The 21,795-nt window shown below is 44.6% G+C and overlaps 2 protein-coding genes across 10 annotated transcripts in view; one reads left to right on the top strand and one right to left on the bottom strand.

Moving 5' to 3' along the window:
- SQSTM1 (sequestosome 1) overlaps positions 1-21,795 on the top strand; it is a 217,658-nt gene that overhangs the window by 24,814 nt on the left and 171,049 nt on the right. For 3 of the 4 annotated variants that reach the window (XM_060636416.3, XM_078451999.2, XM_060636417.3), the window contains one exon: positions 7-863. The exons of the other annotated variant lie outside the window; for it this stretch is intronic. In XM_060636416.3, coding sequence (XP_060492399.1) covers positions 7-164 — 158 coding nt within the window. In that variant the 3' untranslated portion in view covers positions 165-863. Of the gene's footprint in view, positions 1-6; positions 864-21,795 lie in introns of those variants that run through there. 4 annotated transcript variants of the gene reach the window in all.
- MRNIP (MRN complex interacting protein) lies at positions 859-20,923 on the bottom strand. Of its 6 annotated transcripts, none has more exons than XM_060636422.3 (7): positions 20,791-20,923; positions 18,296-18,355; positions 12,731-12,819; positions 8,937-9,012; positions 7,621-7,766; positions 6,846-6,933; positions 859-1,777 (listed from the first exon to the last, which is right to left on the bottom strand). In XM_060636422.3, the coding sequence occupies exons 1-7, from the start codon at positions 20,854-20,856 to the stop codon at positions 1,292-1,294; spliced, it is 1,011 nt and encodes a 336-aa protein (XP_060492405.1). In that variant the 5' UTR covers positions 20,857-20,923; the 3' UTR covers positions 859-1,291. The 6 variants fall into 6 exon arrangements, with proteins under 6 accessions (XP_060492405.1, XP_060492404.1, XP_060492406.1 ...); XM_060636421.3 differs by having other exon boundaries at positions 7,621-7,778; XM_060636423.3 differs by having other exon boundaries at positions 7,621-7,778; positions 8,949-9,012; positions 20,791-20,922.

Genomic DNA, 21,795 nt, shown 5'->3' on the forward strand with positions numbered 1-21,795 from the left:
TGGCAGAAGCTGACCCCCGGCTGATAGAGTCCCTCTCCCAGATGCTGTCCATGGGGTTCTCAGACGAAGGCGGCTGGCTCACCAGGCTCCTACAGACCAAGAACTATGACATCGGGGCTGCCCTGGACACCATCCAGTATTCAAAGCATCCACTGCCGTTGTGACAGCTTTTGCTCACTTGTTCTGTCCCCTTTCTTGTCTCATAGTTGTTTTGAGCTAGTGTAGAACAGCAGGGCCTCTGTAAGGGCCAGTTTCTCTGCATTCTTCTTCCAGAATCTGGGGGGTGGGGATGCATGAAGCCATATAGGGCAGGAGAACAAGTGAGAGGAGGAGACCCCAGCATGTGTGCCAATGTCTGAGAAACGTCTACCAGCTTTCCTTGGGTACGTGGAGGCTTCCTGGGGCAGACTGAAAGTCCTTGCTGGGGAGGACACTGAGGCCACATGGCAGCATATTCCTGTTCTCCCCCCACCAGGATTACACCAGCAGTCCAGAATGTCTTGTCTAATGGCCTTCTGCCTTTTTTTAATCACTACTCACATGCTGACATGTAGTTGATTTTTCTGCTAGAAACCTGATCCGCTCCAAGTTCAGACGAGTCCCGCCAACATCCTGTCTCCTGTCTGGGTGGAGGAGGAGCAAGTGCAGGAGGGGAGACTAGGGCAGCCTGGGACTGGTCAGGAGGGGGGGCCGAGGGGGCGGAGGCTGGAGCTCACAGATACTGCCTGTCGTTAACCACTGTAGTTCTCTCCTTTCCCCGCGTGTCCTTGCTTTTAAAGTAAGAAACCCTTTGTAACCATTCTGTTGCTATGTTGTAAACAATCTGTAAGCACCTTAATCAAAGATGTTGCAACCAGAGATGACCTGATAGTTGTGTTTGTCATTTTTTTATTTTTGAAAGATCACACCTGTGTGAGCAGGGGGAGGGACAGGAGAGGGGGCAGAGGAGCCAAACTAGACTTCACACTGACAGCACAAAGCCCAACGTGGGGCTTGAACTAAAGAGCCAGAGGAGACCCTCAACCATCTGAGCCACCCAGTGCCCTGTAGTGTGTCTTTCTTGACAGGACTGGGGATCACTTATGGGAACTTAAAAAAAAAAAAAATCTACACCCAATGTGAAACTTTCTCAGGATGAGTTCAAGTCACACACTCTTCCAACTGAGCCAGCCAGGCACCCCTATTTATGGGAACCATTTAAAAGCTACTTGGGGAGCCCCCTTTCCAGTGGCCAAGAGGTCTAATTTGCTCATACAACAAATATGTCTGTTAGTAAAATTCTAGTTTCAGTTCACAAGTGGTCCTCAAGGTCCTCCCCAGTTTTAAAGAGGTCACACAGTTGCACAAGTGGGGGCTCTTGTGCCCCTGTGGCTAAGGACCCACCCTTTGCCAGAGGATTGGTGTCCCATGGCTGTTTGGTGGTCTTCACGCAGGGCCTCTGGGAGCCGGATGTGAGTGTGTGTGTGAGCCAGAGAAGCTCGGGTGCATCATGGGGCCTGCTGATGTACCCCTCCCTTGGGGTCTGGGCCCTAAGGGTCCCCTGCTCAGCCAGTGCCACCTTGGCTGGCCTAGGGTCGCTATTCAAAGGAACTGGGGGCTTCATGTCCACACACTGGCTGTTTCCAGGCGGCTGAAGGAATCGTTCCCACTTGGAAGGCATGGTCCTGACATGGTGGGTAGGTTGTGGAGGATCCCCCTGAGGAACAAAAAGCTCCCTGGTGCCCCAGTCCTTGTGACTGCTTTTGTCTTTGACCTTCCCCATCAAGCCAGTGTGGTCCTGCAACGGAAAGGAGAGAAGATGATCAGGTCTGCCATTCAGAACAAGTGCCAGTGGCCCAGCAGGACCCAGGGATGGGAGAGAAGGATCCCTGTGCCTGCATTGCTGTGTCCTCTGCCTCAGGGTTCTCCCACTTTTCACTCTGTTCTGCCTACTTGCTAGTTCTTGTGCTGGCAGGCTAGGGACCTGCTTTCATTCTGTGGTTTGGCAAAGCAGGGCAAATAAATGCCCTCACCTCAAATCCTCTGCCAAATTCTATGACCAGGCTTTCCAGAAAAGAGTATTTCCATGGAAACTTAGAATCAAGTGAGAGGGTGCCTGAGAGGAGGGGTCAGCAGGAAAGGCCCATGAGACCATCTAGAAAGGGGGGAAGAGCTGTCCTGTCTGCTCACTGCCAACAGATGGGAAGGTCTCTCCAGAACTGCGGGGGAAGGTTTGAAGCCGGTGGGGTGGGGGGTGGGGAGTGGCTGCACAGAAGACCCCAGGAGGTGAGCACAGCATGGGGCCTGGCCTCTCTTCCCTCAGGAGCCAAGGGCGCACTGGAACCAGGGTTTGACGGCCTATAAAGGCATCTGAGAGTAGGAACAGGCAGGACCCTGCATCACTACCCGAGGGCGGTGTGGAAGAGGCTTGTGGTCGGTTGTAACAGCCGAAGATGACCATCGGCGCTGCCCCTGACTTGCTGGGACCACGTTATTGTGCAGCCTTAGTTCCTCACCTGCAAAACCAAACATGCCTGTGTGGGCATCCCACGTGACAATGTAGTTAAAATGTTTAACTGAGGGACCAGCAGATCAATAACTGTCATTATTCTAGGACTTGGAGATTCAGGGCCACACAGCTAGTCAGTGGCCATGTCAAAGTTTGACCTTTGCCCTACTGTGTGAGGCTGGCCAGGCTGACCTTGGCCTATGTTGCGGTGATGCAGTGACCGAGGCCCAGCAGAGACTTCTGCCTTGGTGCCTGCGGCTCCGGTGACAGAAGAAAGCAAAGTCTGAATGCAGTGGGGTTGGGAAGATTTAAAACACCAAGAACGAGCAGAAGTGTGGGAGGGTGGTGGGGCTGGATAGGAGGATTTTGAGCTTACCTCGTACCACGGACATAGGGGGGCAACAACTACATGTATCCTAACTAACTCAAAATGATGTGAAGCATGGCAGGACAGACTTTGCACAGCTAGTTGTAACAGGGTAATATTGGGAAGGGTAGGAGGGGCAGAGATGAGTGCAGTCAAGGACCAAACGCTTGGAGTGACTGGCCACAAATGGGAGGGGCCAGACCCCACACCAGGCACCCCGGCCTCAGGGACCTGCACTGGGAAGACCAGTCCCTATATAACATCTGGCTTTGTAAATCTGGAGCTTAACACTAAGAGAGCTGGAGGCTGATAGGAAACCAAGTCCCTGTCTGTAAAGAGCCAACACAATAAATAACTGTGCCCAACACAGCACAGAAACAGTAGTTTGAAAAACACCTGGGTATATATGTGAAGATCTTAGTTAACTAATTTTAGGATATATGCTGGAGGGGCAGGGATCTGTAGGAGCTCTCTTCTAGAACAAAAGTGCTAGTGGGCACCATTTCACTTGCCCTCCCCCAGCCAGGATAACAGGATGCGTGTGGGAGCCAGTTCTGTCTCCACACACTGTGCTAGCACCGTGTGCTCTGCTCCCAGCCGTCCCTGGTAGTCTTGAATTCTGGCAAACGTTTAAAGAGTTAATACCTATTCTCTTCACACTATTCCAAAAAATAGAAGAGGAAAGAAAACTTGTACATTCATTATATGAGCATTGTATCAGCATTACCCTGATACCAAAACCAGACAAAGGCACTGCAAGAAAAGAAAATTATGGACCAAAATCCCTGATGAACACAGATGCAAAAATCAAAAAAATCTTAGCAAGCCAATTTCAGCAATATGTTAAAAGGATCATCATTCGCCATGATCAAGTAGGATTTATTCCAGGTACATCAGGGTGATTCAATGTTCGCATATTAGTTAATGTGATACATGGTATCAACAAGAGAAGGATAACAACCAATTGTTCATCCCAATAAGATGCAGGAAAAGCATCTGACAAGGTACAATATCCATTCATGATAAAAACTCTCAATAAAACGGGTTTAGAGGAAACACACTTCAACATAATAAAGGCCATATATGTCAAGCCCACAGTTAATACCATACTAAATGGTGCAAAAGTGAAAGCTTTTCCTCTAAGATCTCAGGAACAAGACAAGGATATCCACGTTCACTACTTTCATTCAGCAGAGTACTGGAAGTCCTACCATAGCAATCAGACAAGAAAAAGAAATAAAAGGCATCCAAACTGGTAAGGAAGAAGTAAAACTCACTATTTGCAGATGACATGATACTCCATATAGAACACTCTAAACTCTACCTAGGAACTATCAGAATAAATGCATTCAGTGAAGTTGCAGAAATCTCTTGTGTTTGTATACATTAATAACAAAAGAGAAAGAGAAATTCTATACACTAATTCTATACACTAATATACACTAATAAGAGAATTCTATACACTAATAACAGAAAGAGAAATTAAGAAAACAACCCCATTTATGATTATATCAAAAAGAATAAAATACCTTGGAATAAATTTAACCAAAGAGGTAGAAGACCTAAATTCTGAAAACTGTACGACACTGATGAAAGCAACTGAAGATGACACAAACAAATGGAAAGATAAACCACGCTCATGGATTAGGATTAATACTGTCCATACTACCCTATGCAATCTATGAAATTCAATGCAATCCACATGAAAATACCATTTTTCAGAGAACCAGAACAAACAATCCTTAAATGTGTATGGAATCCAAAAGACCCTGAGTAGCAAAAGCAAACTTGAGAAAGAAAAACAAAGCTGGAGGTATAACAATCACAGATTTCAAAATATACTACAAAGGTATAGCAATCAAAACTTATCAGCATAAAAAATGGACACACAGATCAGTGGAACAGAATAGAAAATCCAGAAATAAACCCACGATTATATGGTCAGTTAATCAAGGACAAAGAAGGGAAGAATGTACAGTGGGGGAAAAGACAGTCTCTTCAATGAAAGGTGGTGGGAAAACTAGACCATTTTCTTACACTATACAAAAAAATAAACTCAAAATGGATTAAATATCTTCTAGGCACACCTGGGTGGCTCAGTCGGTTAAGTGTCCAACTCTTAATTTTGGCTCAAGTCACGATCTCACGGTTCATGAGTTTGAGCCCCGCATCGGACTCTGTGCTGACAGCACGGGGCCTACTTGGGATTCTCTCTTTCCCTCTTTGCCCCTGCCCCACTCACATACTCATGCACAAGCTCTCTCTCTCTCAAAATAAATAAACTTAAAAAAAAAAAAACAACTTTCAAAAAAAAAAGGGGGTTAAAGACCTAAATGTGAGATCTGAAACCATAAAACTCTTAAAAGACAATATATACAATAAGCTCTTGAACACTGGCCTTAGCAACATATTTATGGCTATGACTCCTCAGGCAAGGGAAACAAAAGCAAAAATAAAATACTGGGAGTACATATAAACAAAAAGCTTTTGCATAGTGAAGAAAGCCATTAACAAAATGAAAAGGCAATGTGTACTGAATGGAAGAAGATATTTGCAAGTAACATATCTGAAAAGGGGTTAATACCCTTAATATATAAAGAACTTATAATACAACTCAACACCAAAAACCCAAATAATCCAATTAAAAAATGGGCAAAGGGCCCAAATAGACACTTTTCCAAAGAAGACATACAGATGGCCAACAGACACATGGAAAGATGCTCAACATTGCTAATTATCAGGGAAATGCAAATCAAAACCACAATGAAATATTATCTCACACCTGTCAGAATGGGTATTATCAAAAAGACAAGAAGTAACAAGTATTGGGGAGGACATGGAGAAAAGGGAACCCTAGTGCACTGTTGGTGGGAATATAAACTGGTGTAACCACAGTGGAAAGCTATATGGAATTTCCTCAAAAAATTAAAAATAGAAATACCATATGATCCAGTAATTTCATTACTGGGTATTTACCCAAAGAAAGCAAAAACACTAATTCAAAAAGATATATGCGCCCTTATGTTTACTGCAACATTATTTATAACAGCCAAGATATGGAAACAGCCCAAGTGCCCATTGATGATAGATGAGTAGATAAAGATGTGGTATATATCTATATAATGGAATATTAGCCATAAAAAAGAATTCATAAATACAGAGAACTGGTGGTCGCCCAAGCGGAAGGGGATGAGGAGATGGCAAAATAAATGAAGGGGATGAAAAGATACAAACTTCCAGTGATAAAATAAGTAAGTCATAGAGATGAAAAACAGCATAGGAAATATCATACTGTAATAATGTATGGTGACAATGACTATATTTATCATGGTGAGCACTGATTCATGTATTGAACTGCTAAATCACTATGTTGTACATCAATATAACTGTATGTCAACTATACTCCAATAATTAAAAAGAACAAGAGCAGAACCTAGGGGAAGACAGTGTCTCAGTGCAAAAGAACACACTTGGGTAACTGAAGGTGAGGATGGGAACAATTCCTTAGAAATGCAGGGCAGATCCCATGTTGGCTAGTCTGACAAAGACCCTCCACTGCATGTAGAAGGAAGAGAAAATTCCTGACTCAGAAAAGCCCTAGTGGCTAACCTTCGTTGATCAAGCTGTCCTTTTGACTAGGAGCTCACATCACTGAGACATTGAATACGGCAGGGAAATGGTACAAGCCAGAGAAAGGAGTTGGTTTAAGTCAAAGCAGACAAAACACTTGGGTGTTAAAAAATTCTATGTGTGGTTCGGGCGCCTGGATACCTCAAGGGTAAGCATCCAACTTCAGGTCAGGTCATGATCTCACAGTTTGTGAGTTCAAGCCCCTTGCTGGGCTCTGCGCTGACAGCTCAGACCCTGGAGCCTGCTTCGAATTGTGTCTCCCTCTCTCTTAAAATTGAATAAACATTAAAAAAAAAAAATTCCATAGTGTGTTCAGTAGTTACTAGGACCAGAAGAGAAACACTGTCCTCATTCACTGACCTTCTGAGGCTCCAAGGGAATCTCAGAGTCACTCGGGTTCCAGACATCAGGGCTGTGTGGAGGACGGTCTGTGCTCTGGATCCATTTCCTGGTGGAGATAAAGTTCTGTCAAGAATCTAGTCCTATCTCCTCACAGGGTCCTGATCCTGACTTGGTGGTCACCAGGTGTGACCTCTAGCACAGGAAATTGTACTCCCATACAGCTTCCAAGGTGGCTTCTCTACTTCTCCTCCACTGCCAATAACAGGCTGCCCAACAACATCCAAGGCAGTCCATTTCTGCTCCATAGCTTGTAGTTGCTAGAAAGTTCTTATTTTGAATTGGAATCTACCTTCCAATAAATCACTCGCCCTATGGGAGCCACCGTGGATCTAGATAAGGCAGTGTCTCAGAAGAATTGCAGAAACACAGAGTAAGCCTACAGGAGAAGACACCTGTAAGAGGTCAGGTCTTTCCTGCTGTAGGTTATAAGCTCCCAGGCCTGTAAGCCACTCTGGCCACACTTCACTTTGTCAATTCTTCCTGGGGATCAGTGCAGTCACAATTAAGTGAGCACCATAAAAGGTGCTCATACTGGCACCCCGCACCTCTCACCTCTGTGCGGCAGCATCTGGCACCTGGCGAGGCCAAGGAGGGCCTGGTGAAGCTAGCTGCTGGCCATCGCCAATCAGACTTCCCCCATGCTGCTGGCTGCTAGAGGTTGCGCATCACTCCCCGCCATCTGTGAGTCACTGTGGGTATGGGGCGATGGCTGGATTAGTGACTAGCTTGGCACCTTTTTCTAGGCAGGCCTGTGTTGAAGGGAGGGTCCGTCTTCTCTGTCCTGGACAAGGGCTGTGTCTTGAAATACACTCCTCCTCCTTCCATCCCCTGTTCTTCTGAGTCTCCTTCCAGATACTTCAGCCAGCGGTTCTCTGAGGACTGAGGTTTTTCCTACAGGATTGGGAAGTAAGTTTATTCTCAGGACCCACATCTCCCTTGTCACCAGGAAAGGTATTTCGCTGGAAGGTAATGGGGAGATGGGTGTCCTGAGGCACCACTGGGGACTGTGCACACTGGCACAGGCCAGGGGAAAGATACAGGGCACAGCTCATCAAGCAAATTTACAAATGTCCATGCTCCCTGACCTAGGGGTTCCAAATGAAGACAAAGGCACAAAGATGCTCATCAAAGTGATATGAACCACAGCAAATATGTATCGTAGCAAAAATCTGGAAATAATCTACATGCCCAGTCATCATGGAATAAACACTGGTTACATCCACTATATTCCGTAAATACTGGACATCACTGAAAACTCTACTGCGACACAAGAACAACATAAGTGAAGACTCCAGGGTGCAAACTAGCATTTCTTGTAATAACAATGATGTAAAATTCTGTCCCTAAGTGGACAGAATTGGAAGTATAGAACCAAGTATGTGAGAGCTTCTGGGTTAAGGTGATGTACTTAGGAGCAGGGCTCTTGTTTATAATAAAAACAGGAAAAGCGCGCGACATTGCCAAGCAACTGACATTGCCAACATGATTCTGTGAGTGGAGGCAGGCTCTGTCCTCAGGTGGGCAGGGGGCCCCTGGCAGCTGTTCCCACTAACCCTGTCCCAAGGTACCCACAGCACCTTGGATGTACCAATGGCATCACTTCCTCATTCACTCAAGCTCTTACACACACTGCCCAGCCAACACTGTCTAAGCACCTACTTTCCTAGGCACTGGGACAGAAAGCTGGATGTGAGCCCTGCTGGGAGGCCCAGTCTGGAGAAAGGAAACATGAAAGCCAGGTACTGTACAATAGCACCTTTTCCCTGTCAGAGGTGTGCCCAGAGCACTGCGGGACAAGGGGAGAAACACGGGGAGGTATAGTTCAAGCTAATTTCAGAGGAGTTCTCCCGGCCAAAGACAAGGCCCCGTTCAGAGTACCGTAATTACTGGTACACACATTACTGGTACAAAAGGGATACATTTACTCTTTGTTGGGTTTCCAGTAGCTTTAAGCCAAGTGCCCATTGTTGATAGCACTGTTGAACAAAAGATCAACAGATGAATAAATGGAACCCCCTCTGTGACACAGAGACAGAGCTGCTGGCTTACCCATGAACTCACATGCTCAGCCTGCTGAGGCTCTGCGTTGTCCTCTTCGTCAATATTTACAGGTTCTTCCAGAGACCTTAGTGAAAGATTGTACATGCGTCCTTAGTAAAATGACCAGGAAGACGAAGGGCAAGGAGAGGAGAACAGCAGGACATAAATACTCGACAATGGCCATCAAAGGCTGTTCTAGGGGATCTTAGGATCTTATTTCTGTTGTTCTGATCTAGTTCAGGAGGCCTGGGCAGAGGCACCAACAACAGGAAAGGTGACACAAGGCAGACTCTAAAGCTGGAGTTTGCATCCTGGCTTTGCCAATGACTGGCGGTCACTGTCACAGTGTGACTTTGGGTTCATCATTTTACCCTGCTTCCCTCATCCACAAATGAAGACAATACTGCATGGGTGACTGTGAAGACAAATGTGACAAAGTGTGTGCACATGCCTGGCTGAGGGCCTGGAACACAGAGAGTAATGTCAGCTGAACTCCTGTAGCACAGAGTCCCTCCCATCAGCAATGGAGATGTCTCCACTGCATAGGGTTATATAAGTCTTTCTAGTCATACCTCAACCCTTACAAGACAGGAGAGGCACTGTGTGTGTCACAGGGAGAGGGAACAGCACAGGGAAGAGGAACAGGGCTCTTCCACCACATAAAGAAGAGTGGGGAGCCAGAGCCTCTGTGGTCTCTAATGGGACTGAGGGGCGGGTAAATACTTACCATGCAAGGGCTGGAGGTTAGCACAAGGCCAGCCCCACCCACATCACACAGGGTGGTTACATCACACAATCAGGAGGGCACTCTCCCTGGTGAGCTATGCGAACTGCCAACTCTGCCAGATGTGGGCGTCTGTACTTGATTCTCTTCATCTGTACGCAGAAGCCAATAATCCTCACAGGGTGATTATGATGAGGAAATGAGATCATGCATGTGAAACACCTACCCTGCCACATGGCTGATAATCCAGTGTTCACCAGAGCAGTGGCCTAGCAGCCACTGGCTAGAAGTCTGCTCACCTTTCTGATTCAGGAACTCAACTCCATCAATAAAGGACATCTCTCAAGAGTCTGAGGATACCAGTCTGTGTTCTTGTTTCTGACGTTACCACTGACAAGTCGGGTGCCTGATGTTCCTTTGTAGGAGATCTCTCTTCTCTCCACCTACTCTTCAGCTCTCCCCTTTGTCTTCCGTGTTCCCTAATTTCATTATGTTGTTGTCATCATCTAAGGGTCATTTAATTTTTTTAACCTTAAAAATTAACTTGAGGTATAACATACACTAAAATTCAAGTGTATAGATGAGCTTTGATAAATTAGATCTTTGAAACTATCACCCCAATCAAGATATAGCAAAAACATTTTTCATTGAGATATAATGGACAAGATATGGAAAATTCTCATCACCCCCAAAAGTTCTCATACCTGTCTTGGCAGGCAATTCTCTCCCCTAGAAAACCACACTGATCCATACAGCAGGTAGTCTTTTGTGTCTGGCTTCTCTCACTTAGCAATGTTTTTCAGATTTGCCCATGTTGTTTCTGTTGTAGCATGCCACTGCATGAACATACCTCAATGTGTTTATCCATTAACCTTCTGTATGTCCACATACAGATATTGCACTCAGTCACTGCAGCATCATAGTAGACCTTGAAATTAGGCAGTAGAAATCCTCCAGCTTTGTTCTTATCAGAATTGTTTTGGTAATTCTAGGTACTTGCATTTCTATATAAATTTTAGGATTAGTTTTCCAATTTTTACAAAACAAACAAACAAACAAACAAACCCCACTGGAATTTTGATTTGGATTAGGTGGTCTCTACCAACCAATTTAGGATAAACTGAAATCTTCACGATATTGAATTTTCCAATCCATGAACATGAACTCTTCATTAACTTAGATCTTTTAATTTCTCTTAGCAATGTTTTATGGTTTATACTGAACAGATCTGACACATTTTTGTTATATTTATCCCTAAGTATCTAATTTTTGATGCTGTTATAAATGGTATTTGATTTAAAAAATCATTTTCCAATTGTTCATAGCATTTATATAGAAATAATTTAATTTTGTACGTTGACTTTGTATCCTTGTGATCTTGCTAAAATATTAGCTCTAGTAGCATTTGTGTAGTTTCATCAGGATTTCCTACATACATAATCATGGTGTTTGCAAATAAAATAATGACTTGTTCCAGTTTGAGATTTATTGTTTCCTAAATCTAAGAATATAAGCCTTTGATTCTAGAAAATGCTCTAGTCTTTTCTCTTCAAATATTGCCTTTACCCTGCTTTCTTAACTCCCTCTTGCCGAACTCTTCCCTTAGTTTTCATGTTTCTCAACTCACATTTTCCACCTTTTTATCTTTCTGTGTCGCACTGTGAATACTTTCTTCAGATTTATCTTTCATTTCACTGATTCTCTCTTCAGCTACATTTAATGCTCAATCTGTCTACTGAATTTTTAATTTCAATGATTATCTGGTTCTTTTTCAAATGTACTTGGTCATTTTCTAAAGTCATTTGCCTTTTTTTTTTTGTAATCTCCAATTACAATTGTGGGGCTCCAATTCATGACCCCGAGGTCAAGAGTCACATGCTCTACCACCAACTGAACCAGCCAGGTGCCTTGAAGTCCCTTGCTTCTTACATTATCAACCTTCTTTTTTATTTCATTAACTATATTAAACATTCAGGTCTGGGCTGAAGATGTATGCTCCAGAGGAGCTATATTTACCTCTCCTTCCTTGGACAATTCAAAAATAAATTCTCTGGGGGCGCCTGGGTGGCGCAGTCGGTTAAGCGTCCGACTTCAGCCAGGTCACGATCTCGCGGTCCGTGAGTTCGAGCCCCGCGTCAGGCTCTGGGCTGATGGCTCGGAGCCTGGAGCCTGTTTCCGATTCTGTGTCTCCCTCTCTCTCTGCCCCTCCCCCGTTCATGCTCTGTCTCTCTCTGTCCCAAAAATAAATAAAAAAAACGTTGGAAAAAAAAAAAAAATTTTTAAAAAAAATAAATTCTCTGCTTGAGGCTTTTCACACAGTGCATGTAGAAGACTGAAAAGCCATGTGATAGATTTCTTGTGTTTATTATACCCTGGAGAGAGATTTCCTCTCTTTGGCCAGCACCAAGGTCAACACAGGCAGGCTGCAAAGAGGTTGCATTTCTAGTTCAGTTAATTCATGGAGGGTGTAGTCTTTTGGGGACTCAGCTTTTTTTTTAAAAAAAATTTATTTATTTATTTTGAGAGAGAGAATGTACAAGCAGGGGAGGGGCAGAGAAAGTGAGGAAGAGAGAGAATCCCTAACAGGTTCCACACTGTCAGCACAGAATTTGATGTGGGGCTTGATCCCATGAACCATGAGATCATAACCTGAGCCCAAATCAAGAGTCGGACGCTTAACTGACTGAACCACCCAGGCGCCCCAGGCACTTGGCTTTATGTGGTGGTCTCCTACTGACCTTCCCATGCTGAACAGGCCTTGTCTTTGTCTCTTGCACCCCTCCCAATCACCTAAATGAAAGTTCCAGAGCACTAGGCTTCAATTGCCTCAACAGCCCAGGTACTTACTCTCTGAATTTTGGCTTTTGCTTCATTTTTGACTTCTGATATTTCATTTACTTCCATCATCTCATCAGTGTACTTAAAATATCATAGCTGACATATTTTAGTTATTTTCAGTTGGAAGAGTGTTAGGATAACTAATCACCATATAGAAAAAGCTTTCTCCATATAAAACTTCCACTAATCACTCAAGATTAACACAGGACAAGATAACTGTGCCCTTTTCAAACAACTGTACCTGAGTGACATCTCTGAAATCTGTCCCTGCAGCAGATTTAATTTTTGGACATGGCGTCTACAGTCAGCACCAGAACCCTCGCCGTAAGTCTGAAAAACAAAAAAATATTAAGTTTAAAAAGTGCTGATAGGATGCGGAGAAACAGATCCATTAGTGATGTACCTCAGGGAGAAGAAAGCTGTACTTTATAAGGCCCAAATGTACCATGCAGAAATTCTAATGACTTGACCACTTTTTCTGGAGTAATTGATTTGCAAACTAACAGTCTCAGGAACTAACAGTTGTGGTCTGACTGTCCTTCTAGCACTTGGAACTCTATACATCAAAGACTAACTCAGCACCAGGCCCCACACAAAATGGTTAATAAACATGAATAAGAAATTGAAGATATGTAACGCGAACCACCAGTAAACATAAAATATGCTACTTCACTGATCATCTAAGGACCATAAAATAAGATGAAATACTTTTTTTTCACTTAGCAGTCACTCATTTGTTTACCAATATTTACTGAACACCTATTATGTGCCAGGCCCCTGGAGTAGTTAAGGACAATACAGTACAGAAGTGGACAAAAATCAGTCATCATGGAGCATACATTCTAGTGTGAGGAGACTGCATAAGTCAACTATGTGGCCATTACATGACGAGAAGTACCACCAAGGAAAATAAGGTGATGAAAGGGGATGGGGCAGTGTGGGGGAAAGAGTAGACTATTTTATACAGGGCATTCAAGGAATAGATAACTAAGGTGACATTTGGGCACAAAATAGGAAGATATGAGGCATAAGCCACATAGATAGCTGGGGGAAAGCATTCAGCAGAAGCAATGAAATACACTTGAGGGCAAAGACCCTAAGCCTGTGAAGGAACAGTAAGGAGGCCACATGGCTAGAGCTGAGTGGTCCGGGGGAAAATGGTAGGAGATGAGGTCTGAGTGTATTATTCCCTACTATAGGCAAAGTCAACCTCATGGGAACGAGACCTGTTCTGTGGCTGCCATCTTGAAAACATTAAAAAAATTTTTTTTTATTTGAAAATGTTAATAACCTTATCTTTGGAAGGCAGCTATACTCACCACTATACCACCAATGCTCAATAGCCTAATCTTTGAATACGTGTGATAAGATAATGGAGCACGTCCATAAGCAGAGGAGATATACACACTACACAAGTCCATTGTTCCTTGCCACACCATTTGCATACAGCATGCTCAATGACCCAGGAGCACAGAATTAAAGTGGACTCACAATACGTGGGAGTGTTCACTGAGACTCTGAGTGTAGACACTAAGTGTTTGCCGTCTACGCCTGAGTATGTGGGGAGCACCCACTGGCTGAGAGGCCAGGCTTTCCACTGGAACAAGAACTTGCTTCAGATTCAGAAGGAAGGCAAGGATGTTTTAAAAGTACATGAATAATCAAGGAACCCTATCATATTTTTTTATTCCTGTTACTTGCCTGGAACAGCTGATCACTTATGCTGAAAATGATGACACGGAAGGAAAGGGCAAGGCAGGAAGACCCTTGTTCCTTTCCCTCTCAGTCCTTCCTTATGCATCAGTGAGCTGATGGGGGAGAGTGTGGGGAGAATGTATCAATGAGTATAAAGAGCAGAGTTAGTTTTGTGCAGCATGTCCACTGTTCTGGTAAGAATGAAATACATAGGCATGAATGAGCTCCAAAATACAAATTGGGCAATTCTGAGGATTCTGCATATATACAGTAAATGTTCTTATATTATTCCACATATAGACTAAACACTTACTATTTTTTTTAAGTAGGCTTCATGCCCAGCACGGAGCCCACTGTGGGGCCTGAACTCATGAGACCATGAGATCAAGATGTGAGCTGAGATCAAGGGTCAGATGCTTAAACCAATTGAGCCACCCAGGTACCCCTAGACTAAACGCTCTTTGCATTTTAAACTGGTGCTGCATAAAAAAAAATAATAAAAAAAAAATAATAATAAAATAATTTTAAAATGTTAGTTTTTCTTTACTTAGGAAGACATTCAACAGTAAATAAAAGACATTATAAAAAATCAAGAGAGACCAGGACGGAAAGGAAAAGCTTAATATTTTGGTATTTTTAACAGCTTTCTTTCTGCTTTTGAACAAGGGGTCCCACAATTTCGTTTTGTACCAGGCACACTTGGCCCTGCCTGTAGGACCACAGGTTTTGCTCTAACTTGGAAGGCTGGGGTGAGTGACCTCGCCTAGCACATGTTTTAGCGGGACCTTCAGGTATGGTGCTGAGGGCAGACTGTATGGCAGACACAGGTGGGCTAGCAGGAGGTTGCTGTAAACACTGATGTGGCTCAGACCACTGTAGTAACAAATGGTCATTCTGGGTACATCCTGAAAGTAGAGCTGACAAAATCTATTGATGGACTGGATGAAGAGTGTTTAAGAAAAAAAAAAAAAGGAGTCAGAGAGGACTTCCACATTTTTAGCCCAAACAACTAACAAGGGACTTAGCACGTAAGAGACAGGGTGGACTGTGGGAGAGCAGGTGGGTGGGGTAAGGTGAGGCCTTCTGTTTGGAAAGGTGGGTTTGGGACACCCATTAGAGAGCTGAATGGATGGTGCAGGGGCAGGCCTGGGGCTTGAGACAGACATTCCAGAACTGTCAGGTGATCTCATCTCAGACCACCGAAGGAGTGCCACTAGAGAAGAGGCCAACAAACTGAGCACCACAGCATTCTCACATTTAGAAGTTGGGGAGATTGGAAAAAAACTAGCAAAGAGGACAGAAACACAGCCAGAAAGACAGCGGGAAAGCCAGGAGTGGGATGACTGGAAGTCCAGGTGAAGACAATGTTTCAGTGACAAACTGTGACAGACACTACCAATAGGTCAAGTCACCGGAGGAGAACTCACAACTGTTTTTAGCAAATGGAGATCCCTGATGACTTTGACATGAGCAATTTTACTGGACTGTGGGGAATAAAATTCCAGCTGGGGCAAGTTCAAGCAAGAATGGGAGAGGAACTGCAGAACGGAATGGCAAAGCTTTAAAAGATGTTAAGTGGCAGGGAGGACGCTCGCCAGCATGGCAGGGACCACTGGCTGAATACTGAAATGCATTCTCCTCCTATCTGGCCACAGACTGGGCTACACTTTCTAGTCTTCCTTGCAGTCAGGTGTGGCCTTGAGACTAGGTTCTTTCTAGTGGGATGTGAGCCACTTCCGGGCCTGGCCCCTCAAAGCCTCCTGTGTAGCTCCTTCGTGCTCTTGCCCTTCAGTGGCTCCAGGCAGCAGGAGACAGGCCTCTGGGAGTGACAGAACCTCAAGATAGAAGAAGCCTGGGTCCCTGCATGACCTCACCAAGGATGGCTGCCCTGCTGATCTCAATTCCTCTCAGGACTGTTACAAGAACAAGAGAAATAACTTCTTCTTTTTTTAAAGTTTATTTATTTTCAGTAATCTCTACATACAACATGGGGCTCGAATTCACGACCCTGAGTTCAAGAGTTGCACACTCTTCTGACTAAGCCAGCCAGGCGCCCCATCGAGAGAAACAACTTCTACTGTGTTAGGCCACCACAATTTTGTTGTCCTGTCACGGTGGCCTAGTCTACCATAAGCCATATACCACTGCACATGCATTGAGGTGCTGGGAGGAAGGTAGAGCCTCCTCAAGGAGAACTTAGAAATATGTGCTGACATCAAAAACAAGCAGCAGTCACTAGCTCATGAGCCAGCCCCTTGCCTTCTGAGACTCAATCTTGGAGTGCGCCTCGGCAGCTGTACTGCTGACCAATGACCTGATCAGCCCCACTTCTACCATCCCAGCTGGCTGGACCAAAAGTGGACATCTGGGTCAAATGGGCCAATCAGATCACTTCTGCCAGTTTATTAATTAGGACTCAGCTATTCTAGTTGGCTTGAAGTGAGAGTCCATGGTCTGTGGGTGGAGTGTGTTACTGTGAACTATCTGGGGAGATAGTAAGGGAAGGAAAGGAGGCAGGGAGAGGGGAAGGAGGATGTGGGGACAATCAGGTATGGGGAGGAGAAGGGGAGGAAAAGATGCCTACATTGCTGGCAGCTTTTCAATTCTTGGGGCTGGTTCTTCAAGGGGTCAGGGGTGAAACCCCTCCCCTGAATTCCCCATGATACCCCATTACTTTGCCAGGACATTTTTTTTCTATTTTGCTGAGGCCATTCTGAAATATTCTATTATTTGTAACTAAAAGAGCCTTCGTCAAAAGATATCCTTTGAAACTGCAATTTAAACTTCTAGGAATTTGTCCTAAGGAAGTAATTAGTCTAGTGAAGGAGGAGGTTCTTTGTAAGAAGCTTCACTGAAGCATCGTTCTTACCAATGAAGATGAAGATCAACCTAAATGCCAAACAACATGGGATTGGTCACTTACCAACTCAACAAGTATTTATCGAGTGACCACTTACTCTGTGCCAGGTACTGTGCTATGTGCAGAGGGTGTATCAGCATAAAACAGGCAAAGCTTCTGCTCTCAGGGAACTTCCAGGAGATAAACAATACTCACATAAACACACTCGAATATAATATCTGATCAGGATAGTGAGAAGAGCTAGGCAAAGTTCCAACAATGAGCACAAAGGCCTTAAGAGTGCAGCACATCTGGATTGTTTCAAGGCCATAAAGAAAAGGCCTTATGGCTGAAGGAGAACAAGGAGCTGAGGGTGGAGAGGTGGCATCAAGGGCCAGAGAAGGTATACAGGGGCTCAAAGAGGCAAAAGGTGCAGGACACTGTGTGGTATCAAAGAGATGAGGTGGAGGGGCACCTGGGTGGTTCAGTTGGTTAAGCATCCGATTCTTGATTTCTGCTCAGGTCATGATCTCACAGTTATGAGACTGAGCCCTGTGTCGGGCTCTACACTGACTGTATGAAGCCTTCTTGGGATTCTCTCTCTGCCCCTCCCTTGCTGTGCTCATGCTCTTGCTCTCTCTCATGTGTGCTCCCTCCCTCAAACATACACATTAAAAAAAGCAAAAAAGGATGAGTTGGAGAAATAGGTATCCACTTGAAGAGAACGGCAATGGCCTAAATAAGCTTTTACTCCGAGCTTTCATTCTCTCTCTCTCGGTCTCCTGATGGCCTCCCCTTCCTGAGCCCACCCATGCCCACACCCTGCATGCACCAACATGCACCCGACCGGTTGTGGGTCTGACTGCCTGGTCATCTTCTTACAGGCTCCTGCATTTTCCCTGCATTGTGCTCAATCTAGTTTCAAATGGCCAGTGTGTGTGCATCGGTTTCTCTTCCTCTTCCACATGAGCAGATCTGTGAGGGCAAGAACGACAAAGCTTTTTGCCTTCCCTTGTTTCTCCTGTGCCTGCAGGCAGAAAGTACTCAATAAATACTTGCTAACCAAATAAACAAATGAAGGTAACTTTCCATGCACTGCTCCATCCATTTCACTTCCTGACAGAACAGGAATTTAGGGAGCAGAGGCTCTGCATCTAGTGAACTTGGTCCCAATACTGGGATGCTGGGACCCCATGAGAAACACGCTACTGCAGGGCTGGGCCCACCGGCTTTCTGGCCTGGGTATTAGATACCCTGTTTCTCAGGACTCACCCGCAAAAATGACTGCTTCTCTCCACAAGCTTTGCACGTCCACTTGAGACTCTTCTTCTCCTACAATGAATTTCAGAAATTTGGCTTAGATAATTATTTAAAACAGGTGGAACTGAATCAAAAATAATGATATAAAAAGGCCAGTGGAAAAGAATAAAAGTGTAAAAACAAACCAACAACATATATGTATAAAAAGCTAGTACCTTGTAAAGGTGGCATTTTAGGAGTGAGGAAAAAACAGACTATTTAATAAGTGGTGCTGGGAAAACTGGCTATCCGTATCAAACAGTCTAGTTAGATCTCTATTACCTGCGGTTCTCAAAAATAATTCCACAACATTTAATTCCAATTCTTGATAAATTTAACTAGATGGGTTCTCTCTTAACAGGATAAAATACCTTACATTCAACTCTAAAACTGTAGAATCACTACCAGCTCTCCCATGAAAGTCAAGAACAAGCCAAGAATCCCCACTACTATTTACCATTGTTATTTTCTACAAATGGAATTGGAAAAGAAAAATAAGAGGTATGAAAACTGGAAATGAGGAAAACATTATCATTATTTATTGATTTGATTTTTTTTTTTACCTGAAAACTCAAGAAAACCAAATGAAAAACCACTAAAAACAATCTAAGATGGTGGGGATGAATACAAAGTTAATATAGCTTCAAAAGTTAATAGAGTCTTTATATAAGCAATTATCTAGTTAGAAAAGGTAACGGAAGAGTCCATTTATAACAACAACAAAGAAAATATTATCAAAAGGCACCAAAGTTGTTTGAAAAAATGGAATGGACTAGTGTGCTTAACATAAAAAACATGCCTGGGGGTGCCTGGGTGGCTCAGTCGATTAAGCCTCCAACTTCCGCTCAGGTCATGATCTCATGGTCTGTGAGTTTTGAGCCCCATGTCTGGCTCTGTGCTGACAGCTGAGCCTGGAGCCTGCTTCATACTCTGTGTCTCCTTCTCTCTCTGACCCTCCCCCGTTCATGCTTTGTCTCTGTCTCAAAAATAAATAAACATTAAAAAAAAATTAAAAAAAAAACATGCCTGGGTTGATTTATAAAAATTAATAGATGTATGATCCTAACACAAAAACCATTGGGTTTTTTTGAAGTACCCAAAAGGATTCTAAGGAGGACAAGCCACATCTACAAATTTATGTGGGCATGTCCTACAATTCATTTAATTCTCCGGTATTGAACCTCAAACACTGTAAGAATGTTTTCTATGGGTACATCTGCATGTAAGAAATGCACTTTAAAAAAAAAAAAAAGGTCTAGAAGGACACATGGTAACTGGCTAGCTCTGGGGGATCTGGAGACAGTATGGTTTAACAGGATCTTTGTAGATAGCTCTGCATCTGCCATTTATTAGACCACTTGGTTTCTCTGGATTGCTGTATTCTCATCTCTGTAAAATAATAATGGTAAAATACCTAATCCAGAGGTTGTCTGACATTAAAGGGGATGTGTGAAATTGTCATACCTGCAATTAAACTGTTAACTCTTTCCCCCCTTTAGTTTCAAATCACTTTTCATCGTTGAAAACAACCATGAGTGTGTACTACATTATATAGGTGTAATAATTTAAAAAATGGAAATTTCTATTTAATATCAATTCCTAAAACACTGTCCAAAAAAAATGAAGTAAAAACAATTCCTGAGTCCCCAAACAGCCCTTACAGTCCCAGCGAGCTTACAACTACATACTCAGCATTGGACTTTTAAACATACGTTTTGAAGAAGTTTGAGGTTATCCTTTTTCAGGGCACAGATTAGCAGACAACGAGGGGTAAGAGAGGACTATCAGAAGCAGATACGCCTGCTTGACAGCAGTGTTAGGTGACATCAAGCAGGAAGATGAAATGCTATCCAGGAAAAAAGAGGTTAAATGACATCCTCTAAATTGCATCTTGAAAGTTTGGGAAGCAGTACGTTTTAGAAGTATCGATTATCCTGTTTAAAATATTCATGCGCGAGTTGTTTACACTCTGGGAAAGGTGGCGAGTCCCTTAATAAGCGGATGGAGACACTGCCAGAGCCAAGCAGTGGCAGCAGGGGACGCCCGTTCGTGTGTCAGTTTTAAAAACTGTCATCTCCCATGCATTCAAAATAAGAAAGAAGCCACTTTGGGAGCTCGGCTCTACATAAAAGAGGCTATCCTCAACCTCGCTTTCCCAGCTATCTATAAGTTACGAGGCCGCCTCGGCAGAAACCACTGCCCCTGGTTCCTACCAATCCTTTACAACAGCCATGACAAAAACTAAAAAAAGAAAGCCCACGACCACGTTATGAAGAGATATCAAAACCCAGTCCTCAAGGCCAGTCATCATCACGTGTCCGGGCCTCAGGGAGACCCAAGCAACTGCAGGAGACTGCGCCCGCGCCTGAGGGCAAGGTACGGGAAGGAGGCCGGGCACCCCGCGGCCCCGCCAAGTCCCGCACGCCGTCCCCGCGCCCAACGGAGGGGGAGGCCGGTGCCCACCCCACCTGGTGCGACTGGAAGGCGCTGCAGCTGTAGCACCGCAGCACCCGAAACCGCTGAGGCGCCGCCATTGCGGTTACCCTCGCCGCTGCGCATGTGCCCCGTTCTCCTGCCCGCCCCAACTACGCCCCCCACACGCGTTCAGGATCCACTAGACGCCTCCCCCAACCGCGTCGTCTCGCCTCACGTGCGCATGCGCTTTGCGCTTCGGTCGGCCCCAGCTCCGCCCTCACCAGGCTTTCGGGCCTCTCTAGCTTGCTGGGCTCGCTGGGAAGAGTGAAGTTGCAAGGGCAAGTCCTCCAGCCGCTGCTCGGGGTCTGGCCATTGCCCTCACCATTCCCTCTGCTGCTTCTAGTCGCAGACTGGGAGTGGGAGGGCGCCTCTCCGCCCCGGCCCAACCCCTGGGACTCGTGGTTGGGGCTTGCGGGTCTTCTGGGCAGAGGCAGCCAAGTAACCTTTGAGCCTGAGCCCCGAGGACCGCGAAAACACGCAGCTCACCAGCCCCACGCTTACGGGAGAGGGAGAGAGGAGAGGCAGCTGTAAACGAAACCAGACCCTCCTGCAGCTCCCAAGAAAGCCCCGCTGTGATCCGCTTTGGAAAGTGGAGGAGAAGGGCCGAGTGACGCACCCCTTTTGTCCCAACCGCGCTGGGACCCTAACGCCAGCCCGTCAAGACGTTCCACATGTCGATAACATCTTATTAAAATTATAACACCCAATCTTGACAAGGATGTAGTGAGAAGAACAGGATTCTGGTAGAAGAGTAAAATAAAAAAAAAAAAAAAAACTTATGGAAAACGATCTGGCAGTTACCTCTACACTAAGAAAATAACTGACTCACCCAGATTTATTATTTATGCATTAGTGTTCACTCTCGTATAACAGAAAAAAGTGGAAATGTGCTAAAGAATGGTTGCTTACGGTAACTCAGCAAGGACCATCATGCAGGTCCATTACAGAAAATCTGAGTTTGACATGAAATGCTGGCAGTGTGTATCGATGGGAAGCAA

The sequence above is a fragment of the Panthera onca genome, chromosome A1 (assembly GCF_046562875.1).
Source record: "Panthera onca isolate mPanOnc1 chromosome A1, mPanOnc1 haplotype 2, whole genome shotgun sequence".
Classification (NCBI taxonomy): Eukaryota; Metazoa; Chordata; class Mammalia; order Carnivora; family Felidae; genus Panthera; species Panthera onca.

What these genes read in the sequence shown, in the direction of transcription:
- MRNIP (XM_060636421.3), bottom strand. Translation starts at nt 20,856, where the DNA reads ATGGCGGCGCCTCAGCGGTTTCGGGTGCTGCGGTGCTACAGCTGCAGC. An exon ending in ATTTCAGAGATGTCACTCAG is followed by an intron (nt 9,013 to 12,730) that starts GTACAGTTGTTT and finishes TCTTTCACTAAG; the next exon opens with GTCTCTGGAAGAACCTGTAA. An exon ending in ACAGGCCTGCCTAGAAAAAG is followed by an intron (nt 6,934 to 7,620) that starts GTGCCAAGCTAG and finishes TATCTCCACCAG; the next exon opens with GAAATGGATCCAGAGCACAG.